The 16,409-nt window shown below is 46.2% G+C and overlaps 1 protein-coding gene across 1 annotated transcript in view; it reads left to right on the top strand.

The window, feature by feature from the left end:
• Positions 1–9,516: 9,516 nt before the first annotated feature.
• akna (AT-hook transcription factor) overlaps positions 9,517–16,409 on the top strand; it is a 40,073-nt gene continuing 33,180 nt past the window's right edge. Inside the window, exons 1-4 of the mRNA XM_064972463.1 lie at positions 9,517–9,594; positions 9,967–10,073; positions 12,842–13,477; positions 13,800–15,079. Of these exons, the coding sequence (XP_064828535.1) occupies positions 12,997–13,477; positions 13,800–15,079 (1,761 nt within the window). The 5' untranslated portion in view covers positions 9,517–9,594; positions 9,967–10,073; positions 12,842–12,996. The remainder of the gene's footprint in view (positions 9,595–9,966; positions 10,074–12,841; positions 13,478–13,799; positions 15,080–16,409) is intronic.

The following is a 16,409-nucleotide window of genomic DNA, read 5'->3' on the forward strand; positions in this document are numbered from 1 at the left end:
TATCTTTGGGTGAATCACATTATCTGGTGTAACAATCTGTAGCTACAGTTCTCGGCATTTGTGTGTCTCTACACCTGAGACACACTCTGACACATTGAACTGTACTACCCATTTCATACAATTCTTTTTGTATGTTACTTTTACCATGTGACATTGTTGTTCTCTTGAGTTAGCATTAAATAGTGTACAATCTCCTCTATTTTAGATTTTGACAAATAAACAAACCTTCTTTGGTTATCTGAATATCTAGCTTCTGTTTGACACCACAGAGCCCTGGACAGCTTATATTAAAAATCTTCTGTGAATCCAGACAAATGTTGATGATTGATAGATTCCTGATTCTAATAATTAGCTGAACCAGGTTAGTAGTCACAACTGGGTTTGGCGTGAAAACCTAAAGGAGGGTACTGTACATTTGGAACATATTCAGACCCCTTGACTTGTCCCACATTTTGTTACGCTACAGCCTCATTCTGAAATTGATTGAATTGTTTTTTCCCCTCATCAATCTACACACAATACCCCGTGAAGACAAAGCAAAAATATATATTTTTTGCAAATGTATTACAAATAAAAAACAGAAATATTTTATTTCCATAAGTATTCAGACCCTTTGCTATGAGACTCAAAATTGAGCTCAGGTGCATCCTGTTTCCTTTGATCATCCTTGAGATGTTTCTACAACTTGATTGGAGTTCAACTGTGGTAAATTCACTTGATTTAACATGATTTGGAAAGGCACACACCTGTATATATAAGGTCCCACAGTTGACAGTGCCTGTCAGCGCAAAAACTAAGCCATGAGGTTGAAGGAATTGTCTGTAGAGCTCCGAGACAGGATTGTTTGAGGCACAGATCTGGGGAAGGGTACCAAACATTTTCTGCAGCATAAGGGTCCCCAAGAATACAGTGGCCTCCATCATTCTTAAATGGAAGAATTTTGGAACAACAAAGACTCTTCCCAGAACTGGACGCCCAACCAAACTAAGCAATCGGGGGAGAATTGCCTTGGTCAGGGAGGTTACCAAGAACCCAATTGTCACTCTGATGGAGCTCCAGAGTGAGAAACAATTTCTCTGGTTTGATGAAACCAAGATTGAACTCTTTGGCCTGAATGCCAAGCATCACGTCTGGAGGAAACCTGGCACCATCCCTACGGTGAAACATGGTGGTGGCGGCATCATGCTGTGCGGTGTTTCAGCATCAGGGACTGGGAGACTAGTCAGGATCGAGGAAAAGATGAACGGAGAAACTCAGGACCTAAGACTGGGGTGGAGATTCACCTTCCAACAGGACAAGGACCCTAAGCACACAGCCAAGACAACGCAGGAGTGGTTTCGGGACAAGATTCTGAATGTCCTTGAGTGGCACAGCTAGAATCCAACTAGAATAGAGACCTGAAAATATCTGTGCAGCGGCGCTCCCCATCCAACCTGACAGAGCCTGAGATGATCTGCAGAGAAGAATGGGAGAAACTCCCCAAATACAGGTGTGCCAAGCAGACCCAATAAGACCCAATAAGACTCAAGGCTGTAATCGCTGCCAAAGGCGCTTCAACAAAGTACTGAGTAAAGGGTCTGAACACTTTTTATATATTTGCTGAAATGTTTTTAAAACTGTTTTTGCTTCATCATTATGGGGCATTGGAATACGTCTGTAATGTAGCAAAATGTGGAGAAAGTCAAGGGATCTGAACACTTTCCGAATGCCCTGTCGTTCTCCAAGAACAGGACTGGCGATCCCTGTTCTACATGATCTTATGCTGAGCCACACTGGCAAACCCAATTCTGGTATTTTTTCCACTAATTGGTCTTAATCACATCAGAAATTTTTCAGAACTGATCTGATTGTGAAAAAAATATCAGTATTGGGCTGCCTGTGTAAATTGTCCGGGTTCAGTAAGCTTTGTACTTATGGCAATGGGCTTGTCTCTGCCGAAAGTGGTATAGGGCTTTTTAACCACCAACTGTTTGGTCCTCTTGCAGAATATTTGTTGGTACTGCAGGTCTACTGGAAAGACATGGTGGTGGTCTTAGCATTTTACACTTTTTGTGGAAGGGACGTAGGGCAGAACACCGTTATGGGTAAATGTATCAACCAAATGGGACTGGCTAGAGCTTAGGGACAATGAGGGGACATTGGAGCTGGTTTTGAGGGGAAAGATCAGTCAACAAAGTCATTGGTCTGGGTGGCGAAAGAAGGTGTGAAAAGTCTTAGGAAGACAGTTCTTACACAATATGAAAGGTACCTTTTCAGTGTCCCTTGCTAGTTTCTGTCCCACAATCTCCCCGTGCTCCATAACCACAAGGTGTGTCCGCTCCGTCATGCTTGTGTACCCAAAATGCTCCCGCTTTGGGGTATTTTTCAGCCCTGTGGAATGACTCCAGACAACCTGATGGTTTTACAATAATAATGGGTCAAAAGAGAAGCGGGGTAGATTGACTTCATGGTCCGGACTCTGTGGGACTCAGGCTGCCTCAACCACCTATAATCTCATAGCACAAACCAAGACAAACACTATCCAGTTCATGTTTATACCATGCTTACTGTAAATGTAGCTATCTAAGCCGTCAGCTTGTGAATATTTTGGCCAACTTACCTTCACCGTGTTCAGCGCTAGGGGTTAGAAGCGCCGCCACCTACAACAAAATACAAAACAATACACAATTTAACCACCCCACTAATTGTATTGATCTATATTTGACTGGCTAGCTAAGCATACCTTATGTTAACATTCTAATATTGTCAGCTTGCTGTTAGCTATCTAGCGTCACTAAATTGGCAGAAAGATTGCTAGCCAACTGAGACTGGCTGAGAACCACCTAACCAACTATAGACTATTTATACACATGCATCATTGCTACTAACACACAAACATAGAGTGAGTTAGCTACAGTGGGGCAAAAAAGTATTTAGTCAGCCACCAATTGTGCAAGTTCTACCACTTAAAAATATGAGAGAGGCCTGTAATTTTCATCATAGGTACACTTCAACTATGACAGACAAAATGAGAAAATAAAAGCCAGAAAATCACATTGTAGGATTTTTAATGAATTTATTTGCAAATTATGGTGGAAAATAAGTATTTGGTCACCTACAAACAAGCAAGATTTCTGTCTCTCACAGACCTGTGAGAGGTAGAGAGAGAGAGAGGTAGAGAGAGAGAGGTAGAAAGAGAGAGAGACAGTTAAAGAGAGAGAGAGAAGTAGAGAGAGAGGTAGAGAGAGAGAGAGGTAGAGAGAGAGAGACAGTTAAAGAGAGAGAGAGAGATAGAGAGAGCGAGAGAGAGAGATGTTAACAATCTTGGAAATGCAGGCCTTTATCTTCAGTAGCTGTGTTGTCACGGTACCTCAGGGAGTGGCATGGGCTCGCTGCCCCCTGCAGGCATGGAGTAGGGGGTGGGGTGAGGAGGTGGAGTGGGAGGGGCTTCTGAGGTGGGCCGGTCCTGTTCAGTCTGCTCCACCTGTTCCTTGAGCTCCTCCACACGCATCCCACACTGGAATATACAATATAATTATATTGTAATTAGCACAACCAGGCACAGAACACCGCACGGGCATAATGACAAACAGAGAAAAACAAAACATTTCCAAAAAATCTTGCATGGAGAAGTTGTGAGATTACTTTTTATTGGTCGTTTGAAGTAAACAACTCCGTTGTTCAAGTTTGTGGGCGGTATCAGCAATCGCTATGAATGCCGGACTTTTGAGTTTCAATATGAGCCGATGTACACACAGGGAGCTGTAACTTCCCGATTCTACAAGTGGGGGGGGGAATGTGCTAGTTCTAATTGTGAAGTTTATGATAAAATCATGATGGTGTTAATATAGCAATGACTATATGCCGTTTCAGATACAGCGTGAAATTCCCCTTTAATCCTACTGTAGGGAGTAGGACTCATTGTGACTAGCAGTTAATCGAATGACTAAAATGAATGAGTCACCCAGAAATAAGATTCATGAGTCTCGAGTCAGTAAAAAGAGTTGTTCAAAAAAAGTGAATCGTTCGCGAACTGCACATCACCAGTGCAAGGGAGTGGGACAGAGGGGTTGAGTGGGGGAGCGGGAGAGAGGTGGGGTGAGTGAAGCAAAGGGACAGAGGGGTTGAGTGGGGGAGGGGGAGAGAGGTGGGGTGAGTGAAGCAAAGGGACAGAGGGGTTGAGTGGGGGAGTGGGAGAGAGGTGGGGTGAGTGAGGCAAAGGGACAGAGGGGTTGAGTGGGGGAGGGGGAGAGAGGTGGGGTGAGTGAGGCAAAGGGACAGAGGGGTTGAGTGGGGGAGCGGGAGAGAGGTGGGGTGAGTGAGGCAAAGGGACAGAGGGGTTGAGTGGGGGAGCGGGAGAGAGGTGGGGTGAGTGAGGCAAAGGGACAGAGGGGTTGAGTGGGGGAGCGGGAGAGAGGTGGGGTGAGTGAGGCAAAGGGACAGAGGGGTTGAGTGGGGGAGGGGGAGAGAGGTGGGGTGAGTGAGGCAAAGGGACAGAGGGGTTGAGTGGGGGAGGGGGAGAGAGGTGGGGTGAGTGAGGCAAAGGGACAGAGGGGTTGAGTGGGGGAGGGGGAGAGAGGTGGGGTGAGTGAGGCAAAGGGACAGAGGGGTTGAGTGGGGGAGGGGGAGAGAGGTGGGGTGAGTGAGGCAAAGGGACAGAGGGGTTGAGTGGGGGAGGGGGAGAGAGGTGGGGTGAGTGAGGCAAAGGGACAGAGGGGTTGAGTGGGGGAGGGGGAGAGAGGTGGGGTGAGTGAGGCAAAGGGACAGAGGGGTTGAGTGGGGGAGGGGGAGAGAGGTGGGGTGAGTGAGGCAAAGGGACAGAGGGGTTGAGTGGGGGAGGGGGAGAGAGGTGGGGTGAGTGAGGCAAAGGGACAGAGGGGTTGAGTGGGGGAGGGGGAGAGAGGTGGGGTGAGTGAGGCAAAGGGACAGAGGTGTTGAGTGGGGGAGGGGGAGAGAGGTGGGGTGAGTGAAGCAAAGGGACAGAGGGGTTGAGTGGGGGAGGGGGAGAGAGGTGGGGTGAATGAGGCAAAGGGACAGAGGGGTTGAGTGGGGGAGGGGGAGAGAGGTGGGGTGAGTGAGGCAAAGGGACAGAGGTGTTGAGTGGGGGAGGGGGAGAGAGGTGGGGTGAATGAGGCAAAGGGACAGAGGGGCACAAACAGGACAAAAAGAGGTCACATCTAATAAGGAAGAGTGAGTGAGGTGAGAGTCTGTGTGAGAGTGTGAGACAAAATACTGATGGAGGGGGACTGCTGGTTGATGAAGTTTGACACACAAACCTGATTTATGACACGTTATCAAACCTTCCAGTGACTCACCCTTACAACTAACAAATCACCTTCGTCACCACCGTAGACATACACTAGATTTTACAGATTTATCCTATATTTATTTGAGAGATATTTCATATTCTTTGATATAAGAATATGGATGAGAGACAGAGCAACAGAGAGGGAGTGAGTTAATTTAGTCATTGGTTGGGCCATTCCTTCTCATAGCAGGTCTGCACTGAGTTCAGCCTGTTCTTCTTTGTATCTAGTGGTGCGCTTGTGATCTGTCATCTAAGCACATCAGTATTTGTTGCGAGGAGCAAATTGCCCCAGGGGAATTCACAGCAAAGTGTCAGTTTGGCGACATTGGCACGCACCATTAAAACTAGAATCACCTTAAAACAGCAAATGCAACAAAGGACATTTGGCTGATTTGTGCTATTGTAGGCCTGGATCCTTTGTACCAACAATATCCATCAAGTGTAAGTCAGGCTTCTCTTGATGTCTACTTACGTACAAGGGCTTTTTTGACCCCCTTCAGATGATTTAGGTTTTCCATCATTTCATGTGTTGTGTATTTACCCTGCATCCCAAATGGCACCCTATTCCTATACCCCCCCCCCCCCCCAAATTATATCCCATGACTGAAACTGAAGTGGATCTTAGATCGATTTTCTGAGGCTAAATTTAACCTCCCCTTTCATGTAAGAAAGTAATGACCATCATGTTTTTAGGGAAAGAGGATCATTTTCAATATGTATTAAACTGCGAGTTTGACAAAATCCAGTCCCCTTGCTAAGGGTTTCGGGGGTCCTCACCTGAGGAATGTTTATATAGAAGGACTGAGAAGCTCAGTTCTGTCGACTTTTTAAAAGAACATTCTACTCTAAAATGAATGAAAAATAAAATTGTGCTGACACCATCTAAAATGTCATTTCCACTTCCAGAAATAGGCCCAATAACATATTGGTAAAAATGATTTTAACTTATTGGATCACGCATAGAGCCTATGAATGTTCTACCTATATTGTCAGATGTGCTGTTAGCAATAAGCATCATTACTTTAATCTTTATTTAACTAGGCAAGTCATTTAAGAACAAATTCTTATTTTCAATGACGGCCAAAGAACAGTGGGTTAACTGCCCACTGAACGGCACCTTGTCAGCTCGGGGATCTGAACTTGCAACCTTCCGGTTGACTAGTCCAACGCTCTAACCACTACCCTGCTACCGATGAAGCATAGTGACTATAACATGTACATAGGCTGAAGTATGGGGATTGTCTATCTGCATTTACCCCATTGGCCACAACATCCTGAACGTTATTATGAATCATTATTTTGTTTTATTATTTTTAAACGTTTTGTTTGTTTCTATTGCCCTTTTAAGAAGACATTGGCCCTTTAAGAGCTCTGTTGAGCAGCTGCGCCTAAACCATGCTTGAAACTGCATTTGTAAAACAGGCCACATGAGCAATTGAATGAGTAGTGAAATAAACATGGTAGCAATGTATTTTTTTTATTAACAAAGGCCAAAACTGCTTTCAAAATACAGTTTGCCAAGACTGCTTTCAAAATTGTTTTCCCGCTATTGCATGAAGAATTGTTGTGCATTGGCTGCTTGTCAGAACACAGAACAACAAGACGCTGGTAAATAGGCCAACTGTTTTACAATGGGGTTGTCTGATTTGGTTTGGAATAACAACATTACAAATAGTAGCAGTGGAAAGTTACATCCTGAGGCTTTGAATGACTTTGCCAGCAGCTACAGTAGACTACACACCGCTGTCTGACTTGGGCACTGCTGTGGTGCGCATTATAGACTATTTAATTCCCTTCATGTAAACACCGGAGTATCATCTACAATCATGCATGTCAGCTCTGTCCACACAGCGTAACGGAGAAAATCTAAATATTTGATAATACATGTATTTGTGAATATATTTCATGCTTCCGTCTGTATTTGGCTATATCATCTGCAAACCTATATTTCATGCTTCCGTCTGTATTTATCATCTGCAAACCTATATTTCATGCTTCCGTCTGTATTTATCATCTGCAAACCTATATTTCATGCTTCCGTCTGTATTTGTATTTATCATCTGCAAACCTATATTTCATGCTTCCGTCTGTATTTGGCTATATCATCTGCAAACCTATATTTCATGCTTCTGTCTGTATTTGGATATATCATCTGCAAACCTATATTTCATGCTTCCGTCTGTATATATCATCTGCAAACCATCTGCCATTTGGGAAGCAATGGTATTCTGGATTCATACTCAGGATATCAGACACAATCACGAGAAAGACTCTCCTTTTTCCCGACAATGTTACCTCAAATGCTTATCATTCAGCGTGTGTGTGGGAGTGTGTGTGGGAGCAGTCACTATTAAACACTGCTATCTGGGAGGAATCACACAGCTTCAGAGATGATGGCTTTGTTCCCTGAGCCTTTATAACGTGCTCATGACACAGACTACCCTTCAGAGGGAGGAGGGTGTGCCGTGTCTAAAGTTGTTTCTACAAGGATAAGGAACAGAGACAAGGAGAGAGGAAGGGAGGGTGAGAGAGAGAGAGATAGGTTGACCTGATGCAGGTGGATGGAAAGAGCAAACACACACACACACATACACACACCCACACACTGGTCAATCAAAGTTCTACTTCTAACAGGCTGTGTCTTCAATGCACTTCCTTTTTGCACACACTGACTCAGGCATGAATCCACACACAGGGACTCTTGAAACAGATATCCTCCTTGTCTTGTAATGTCCTAAACACTGTTAGCAACATAACTACACTGCAGAAATGTAATTATAGCCATGTCATTTGGGGCCCATAAGGTGCTGGTCAAAAATAGCGCACTATATAGGGAATAGGGTGCCATTTATGGATGCAAAAGTAGACTGGTTATTCTGATTTATCCCCCCCCTCTGCTCATAGCTTAAACACATAAACCTGCGCTACTCAATGGAATACATTGATAGTCACTACTGTTTTTTCCCTGTCTCACTCGTGCCTCCCCAATGATTGCAAATGTTTATTTTAGCGTTCGTATTGCTTTCTACCCTGTAAAGCTCTTGAATCGCCTCTTTTTTTGCCTTTATTTGCCTATCAGTCTGTCTATTTGCCTGCCTCTTGTACAGTTTAATGAGAAGTGTTGTACACAGCCATGCTATTTATACAGAAAGTGTGTTTAATTTTCCAGTAAAGATACCTGCACAATAACTGCCTGGCTGTTTGTGTCTTTTTATTGCTAAGCCTTTGTGCTTAGGCAGTGCTCTGTGAGTTTATGTCAATACAACAATGACTTAGAAATATTAGAAATACTGGCATACACACTCACATTCAAGGCTACTAATGTTCCATACAGTCAGACAATACACAAACATGTGATGTTACAGGAATCATACATATTAATGGATACTTTTATTAGAGTTGCAAAATTACAGGAATTTTCCCAACATTTTCAGGTTTTCCAGAGATCCTGGTTGGAAAATTCCCAGAATCAGCGAATAAGCAAGCAGGAAATCAGGAATCCTCCAACCAGATCTCTGGAAAACCTGAGTACTTTTTGCAACCTTTATGTTAGGATTCATTCTCTATCTGTCTGCTTGTCTGTCTGTTACTCTTGAGTGCTGATTTAGGATCAGTTTTGCATTTTTAGATCACATGGATAGGGGAGACTTGGGCCAATAATCATAAAGCGTCTCAGTTGTAGTGTTGATATTGGATCAGTTATTCAGGTGTTGACTTGATAGTCGTTGGACCGGAGTTCAAATCCTCCCAATACGCTACAACATATGTGGGAATAATAGGCGATTTCATTCATGTGTAAAATAACTGCAGATACAGTTATCACACAATATGTAGAATCATACATGCATGAAGGTTCTGCTGTAGATCGTCTAACAGCGCAATCTAGAGGAACAATAATCGACGGTATTAAAATCGAGTTGAAATCTAAGAAAAGGCTGCCCTCATGTGGATAAAAATTATACTGATCAGTCGAGTCTTATTACATTCTGATAATTATTCGGGAGGCTATAGAGTTGATCTCTGACACACTGGACGTGCACTTATTTTTTATTCTGTCTACATTTTCATATTAATGTACTGTCAATGTTTATATCAGTGTATTTTTTGGGGGGGAAACGTCAGTCCAAGCCAAGTCCTTCCCCCAAGCGATGCAGCGAACCAATCGCTACTTTGCTTTTGGCGTCAGTTTGGTTTCTTGATAACTTTTCCGCCACGAAAATCAGTGCCACGCTCCGAGAAAGGAGCTATTAGCCAACGGATACTCTCGCTTTTTCCTGGTGGATTGACGTTAATGCCCACGATCACAGGTATTATCAACCAGTTAATTTGCCTTTTGCCGTGATTGAGCCATGATCACATTTATGACTTTTAGTTTTTAAGTGATGGGAATTCGTACACTGATTAGGTAGATAAAATACTTGGATCACAACATTGGAGAGCGTGTTCAATCCTCTAGAAAGTAGTAGTTTCTAGCTAAGCTAGCTAGCTACCTAACTATTCCCCAATATGTACTGTATACTCTTTTCTATAGTATCTCCGGTGGCTGAATTGAAACTGGACCAAGCTATAGTTTTGTTGTTTTTGTTTAGTCGGGTAAAGTGGGTGGCATTGAGTGAAGTCGTGGTTTGCAATGCATCGCTTGGTGACATTGGGATGGGTCTTTTTTTGTGGTTTGGAAGCGGTTCTCAAGGCAACCAAGGCCTGCTACTTTGAAGTCTGCCAATGCTGCAATCTCGACGCCTCTCTGAATTTCTGCTACAACTGCCTTGGATGATATAAACACAAGGTAAGTTTAGAATTTGTAAATGTGTAGTGCTTGTCACAAATAATGAGCATTCTTGAACAAAGTCACAAAGTAGTACTTCTGAGTACTTCATCTCAATGATTGAATCCAAAGTACTGTGTGTGTGTGTGTGTGTGTGTGTTAGTACACTTAAGTAATGACAAAAAAAACTCAACTCCATTGCTATGCACTATTAATAAAAATGTATACTGTAATTACTATGTATTACTAATGCTACTAGCCTACTACACAGGTATAACTTAAGAACAAGTTAAACGTCTGATGGGTTTTTGGGCTGTCTCTGTGTTGATGCTTTACCCCATCATGGACCCAAGGAACCCCTGAAACCCTGTCGTTTTCCCCATACTTGCAGTCCGTTGTGGGACCATGTCTTCCACTTGGGAATTTTGCAACTCTTCCGTGGTCCCCTGACTTTGGTTTGGCTCAGTTATAACTTATAACTGTGAGCATAAGGCTATTCACAGCACTAGGCCCAGGTTGGTTTGTTATTCTCCTAGCTCTGTGTCTGTCTGCATGTCCTTATCTCTCCCCTCGCCTTGTAAGAAGATTAGCCTACGTTGCTTAGTCAGTTAGTAAGGCCATCTTAGCCAACCTTCACAGGACTGGACTCTCTCAGCGTGGGTGAAGTCCGGAGGCTTCAGATAGATTCTCTGAATGGGCAGAATGCTCTGGTCCTCAGCCTTAACAAAACTGAAACGCGTTTGGCTCTGTTGACGCCTGTCCTGACAGCTTTGGGAGGGAGGGCTGGGAGTCTGGGAGAGGAGAGCCTGGCAGGTGCGCTAATTAGCCTAGCAGCTCTCGTTATCCCAGACTCAAGAGAGAGAGAGAGAGAGAGAGAGAGCTCCACTGGCACCCCGGGGATTAGTTTAGCTGTCAGTGGGGCTCTCTGGAGATGCAGGACTACCACTGGGTGTGCTCAACAGATCAGCCCTGTCTGTCTGGCTGTGAGCTGTTGGTGAGCCCCTCAGGGTTTAATAACCCAGCCTGACCACATAGCATGACCTCGGAGTACCTCGTGGGCTGTATGCACACACCGCTTGGATTTAAGCAACAGGTGAGTCTTGATGCTTCACCATCCACCGAATGTCTGTGATATGGCTGTAATGACGAGTGTAGATGTGCATGATCTGAATGTATCAAAGGTGCGATCTTCACTTTCAGTTCATCCGCCTATTTTAAGATCGACTGCCTAAACTGTTTGCGTTGAAAGCATTCCATCTAGGCTACGTCAAAGTAAGTTTGATGTTCACTGATGAACCAAGTCCCGGAGCTGAAGTTAGCCGTGAAAAATGCCCTTAAATTGTAGGTCTGCCTGAAGAGCTTGTGTTCTCCCTGTTGTCTTAGTTTAGATGGGTTGTGCGTCAGCCCAGCTGCCTTCTCTCCGCGGAGAGAGACTCTCCATACATTTGCGTATGAAAGGAGGACAGAGGAGCCATGAGTCTGCTGCTTGTTCCACATATAGTGAGAGTCCTGTTTGTTTCCTCCACAACAAAGATGAGCTGCATGTTAGAACACAGTGCATATGTGTCCGTGTGTCAGATTAGAAGCAGCACTCGCCAAATAATCTGCTCTCGGTAATCTGGCATGTTGATGAGGACCAAGATGCACGGTGGCCACTTTTCCTAACGAGCAAGTCTCAGCTTGCTGCTTCACTTTCCTGGTCTGTGTGTCTTGTGAAACTCATTTGTTTTCCCGTTTTGTTGTTGTTGTTGTGTGTTCCATGGTTCCTCCTACAACACATTTCCAGGTAGAATGTCAGTGTGTCTTTGTGAGGTGCTTTGAAGCGCATCGAAGGGTACTGTAGTATGGTGAGGAGGTAACAAGTGTCTCTTCGTCAGCTTCCCCAGCGAACCCCCAGAAACGTCTCTCATTTGTCTTCACTCCCGGCTTCTTGCCTTGTCCATGAGTCCATGCTCTGAATGCTGTTTGGCTGAAGGTGGGGGTGAGAAGTGCAGCCTCGAGGCCTGTTGTTCTCCGTGTTGGTGTTGTCGGTTACCACGGGGACGGTTAACAGCAACCCCAGAGCTCTACAGGAGGACTGAAGAGACTTTACACACCCATATTCCATGACATCCAGGACATAGTTGATCACCATGTTCCCTGTTTTTGATAAAAGCCTGTATGTTTTCCCATTGTTAGCCTAAATAAGCGATGTGCAATCTATCGAAACCGAGCTATAAAATGTGAGCCTAGTGATCTAATGTGCACAGATTAACCCTGTTTCTTCTAAGAGTACTGTACATTTAGGAATTGATTCATGCAATTTGTTCCTCCCTTTTTTGTTATCTGTCTTTGAATGAAGCAACCATTTCTATTTTATAATAAGCTATAACCATTTCTATATTATATAGGTATAGTAAATATGATGAAATGTAAAGATTGGGCATACTGAAGGAATGAACACGTGGTTTTCTGCTGACTGGTTTAGAAGCAGTAGGGAGCAGCTGTGCGTGAGGGTGGAGACAGACTGTTCATGTCCTTGCTCTTTAGTCACAGTTCATTAGCGCTGTGACCTGTGTTCTGCATCATATGAATGACTGCCTTAGTTACTGCCTTTAAAGATGGCCTGCCATGAGGTGTGGTGAAGTCACATCCGACAGAGTGGTAGGGATGCGGAGCTGCATTTGGCTTTTCCCAATCGCCAGATGTTGAAGTGAATGTGTGTGCTTGCAGTTGAAATGTTTTGTATCAGAATCTGCGCAAAGTTATTTATCTCACTATTCCTGTATTGTTACTGCATTTGGTTTCAGGGTATCAAGTGTCCCAAGCTTTCCATAAGACGGACATAGGCCCTCGGCCAGTAGGCGAGATTCTAAGCCATGACTTTGGAGGTGGGCTTCAGAGGAGCAGCCAATCAGGATACGGGGTGACACCAGACCTGGCTAGAGGTCAGATCTGAGAGAGGATGGAGACCAGAGGGCAACGCACAAGGGCAGGAATTTTGTTCTGGACCCCCGCTCCTCAACGCCCCTCTCCCTTCAGCTCCATAGGCTCAGAGGTGGACTGGGGGGTAGAGGAGGATGAGGAAGGTTGGGACAGGAAAGCAGAAGAGGAGGAGGGCTTCCACACCCAGATGGATGAGAACGGGATCATAGGACTGGACGAGGCCTTGGAGGATGTGGGTCCGGGAGGAGAGGAGGAGGAGGAGGGAGAGGAGAATCCACCCTGGTACACTGGAGCCTTGGAGGATGTGGGTCCGGGAGGAGAGGAGGAGGAGGAGGGAGAGGAGAATCCACCCTGGTACTCTGGAGCCTTGGAGGGGTCCCTGTCCCCCAGTAGGGCAGGTGGGCTGCGGCTGGTAGACCCTCTAGAAGAGCTGAGTTATAACCTGAGTGAGCTGCAGGACTCTGAGCCATCTGGAGAGGACACGCACACGCTCTCACTCTGTGAGTCACACATGCAGTACTAACAATGTCACAACAATTTCTTTTGCTAACAATGGCCAGTAAGGCTCTGGTTAAAAGTAATGCACCATGTAGGGCATAGGGTGCCGTTTGGGACTCAGGCAATGTAATAACTTCTATAGCAAAATATCACATTTCAACCGAGCCAGAAGCATCAAAGGCGTCTAACGTCTGCAAGCAGGGGTGACCATGCTGTGTGTGTATTGGTATGTCATTAAATAGCCTAGTTTATGAACACGGTTACCGCTGAGATGGATGCATCTGAACTCACTCTTCTCCCATGCCCCCTCTCTTTCTCTGTTAGGTGACGATGTATTGGAGGACAAGGACCGTGTGGAGATCTGGAGTGAGGAAGAGGAGCAGCAGCAGCAGAAGGTTGAACAGGAGAAGAGCTGCGTGGTCGACAGGCAGCGGATGGAGCATCTCCCAGAGAGAGACAGACAGCTGGACGTGACGGAGGACGAGAAGGAGATGGAGGAGGAGGAGGAGGACAGCGAGCCACACGCGCACACTGACATGATGGCATATCCTGTCACAGCCAGGGCTGGGCCTGGCTGGGATCAGGGCCTTATTGTCAGAGGAGGAGAGTGGGGGAAGGAGGAGAGCGAGGTCTGTGCTGTAGGCAGTTATAGGGCCGACCTACAAATAGAGGAGACTAGTGAACTCTCAGAGAGTGACAGCAGAGGGGGGGAACGGTTGGGAGCGAGTGTGTCTGGAAACCTAATTTTCCCTCCCGACCTGCTCTGTTCACCCCCCCAGTCTCTCCCCTCCCCTCCCAGTTCTACCTTTCCTCACCTCCTCCACTTCTCCTCTGAGGAGTTGGCCTATGCTCCAGGGATTGAAGCCGAGACGTTCCCGGAGGATCCCACCTTCACAGAGAGCCTTCCGGAATCCCGCAGCAGCCGGATGAGCAACGCCCCCAGGCCTCATTGGCCGCTTGAGTCAGGGGGGGAGGATCTCAAGCCTAGGACCTCCCCTTACCCAGCAGCTATCTCTCCTGCGTGTGGGATATCTTACCAACTCAGCGAGAGAAAAGAGAGGGGTGGAGAGAGCCCACAGGATGAGGTAGGCGTTAACCATCGGCAACACCCCTATCCGAGGAAGATAAGACAGAGCTTATCTGACCCCCCACAAGCCATGGTTTGTTCCTCCCAGAAATCCTGGCATGTACCCTCACAGTCCCCCCTTCACAGCAGCACCAAGGACTGGAACCACCAGACCCCCAGGGAGAGCCCCCCCAAACCCCAACCCAGGAGTCATGACCCTGACATGGACGAGGGCCGAAGAGGCCCACTGACCTACCCCACCCCAGACTTCTCCAAGGTAGAGCCCAGGGTCCACTTCCCTAAGAGCGGCTACACCCCCCCCAAGAGCAAAGGCTCCCCCAGAAAGAGGTCTCTGTCATTGGAGCCCCCCCTGGTGTTTAAGTCCCCTGCTGACATAGTGAGAGAGGTGCTGCTGAGCAGTACAGACGGACCCCAATCCCCCTCGCCGCGCAGCGGGCCCCGCAGGCCCCTGATCTCTATGGTGCCAGAGGATTTCAGATGCCCACAACAGGCCAGCACTCTGGTACAGCAGCTGCAGGTATATACACAGAGATCAGGAGGACACCACGGGCACATGCTCAGACTAACTCTGACTCCTTAGTGTTCTGGTATGCTCAGACTAACTCTGACTCCTTAGCGTTCTGGCATGCTCAGACTAACTCTGACTCCTTAGCGTTCTGGCATGCTCAGACTAACTCTGACTCCTTAGCGTTCTGGCATGCTCAGACTAACTCTGACTCCTTAGCGTTCTGGCATGCTCAGACTAACTCTGACTCCTTAGCGTTCTGGCATGCTCAGACTAACTCTGACTCCTTAGCGTTCTGACATGCTCAGACTAACTCTGACTCCTTAGCGTTCTGGCATGCTCAGACTAACTCTGACTCCTTAGCGTTCTGGCATGCTCAGACTAACTCTGACTCCTTAGCGTTCTGGCATGCTCAGACTAACTCTGACTCCTTAGCGTTCTGGCATGCTCAGACTAACTCTGACTCCTTAGCGTTCTGGCATGCTCAGACTAACTCTGACTCCTTAGCGTTCTGGCATGCTCAGACTAACTCTGACTCCTTATGTTCTGGCATGCTCAGACTAACTGATTCCTTAGCGTTCTGGCATGCTCAGACTAACTCTGATTCCTTAGCGTTCTGGCATGCTCAGACTAACTCTGACTCCTTATGTTCTGGCATGCTCAGACTAACTGACTCCTTAGATTTCTGGCATGCTCAGACTAACTGATTCCTTAGCGTTCTGGCATGCTCAGACTAACTCTGACTCCTTATGTTCTGGCATGCTCAGACTAACTCTGACTCCTTATGTTCTGGCATGCTCAGACTAACTGATTCCTTAGCGTTCTGGCATGCTCAGACTAACTCTGATTCCTTAGCGTTCTGGCATGCTCAGACTAACTCTGACTCCTTATGTTCTGGCATGCTCAGACTAACTCTGACTCCTTATGTTCTGGCATGCTCAGACTAACTCTGACTCCTTAGCGTTCTGGCATGCTCAGACTAACTGATTCTTTAGCGTTCTGGCATGCTCAGACTAACTCTGACTCCTTAGCGTTCTGGCATGCTCAGACTAACTCTGACTCCTTAGTGTTCTGGCATGCTCAGACTAACTCTGACTCCTTATGTTCTGGCATGCTCAGACTAACTCTGATTCCTTAGCGTTCTGGCATGCTCAGACTAACTCTGACTCCTTAGTGTTCTGGCATGCTCAGACTAACTCTGATTCCTTAGCGTTCTGGCATGCTCAGACTAACTCTGACTCCTTAGTGTTCTGGCATGCTCAGACTAACTCTGACTCCTTAGCGTTCTGGCATGCTCAGACTAACTCTGACTCCTTAGCGTTCTGGCATGCTCAGACTAACT

The sequence above is a fragment of the Oncorhynchus masou genome, chromosome 8 (assembly GCF_036934945.1).
Source record: "Oncorhynchus masou masou isolate Uvic2021 chromosome 8, UVic_Omas_1.1, whole genome shotgun sequence".
Classification (NCBI taxonomy): domain Eukaryota; kingdom Metazoa; phylum Chordata; class Actinopteri; order Salmoniformes; family Salmonidae; genus Oncorhynchus; species Oncorhynchus masou.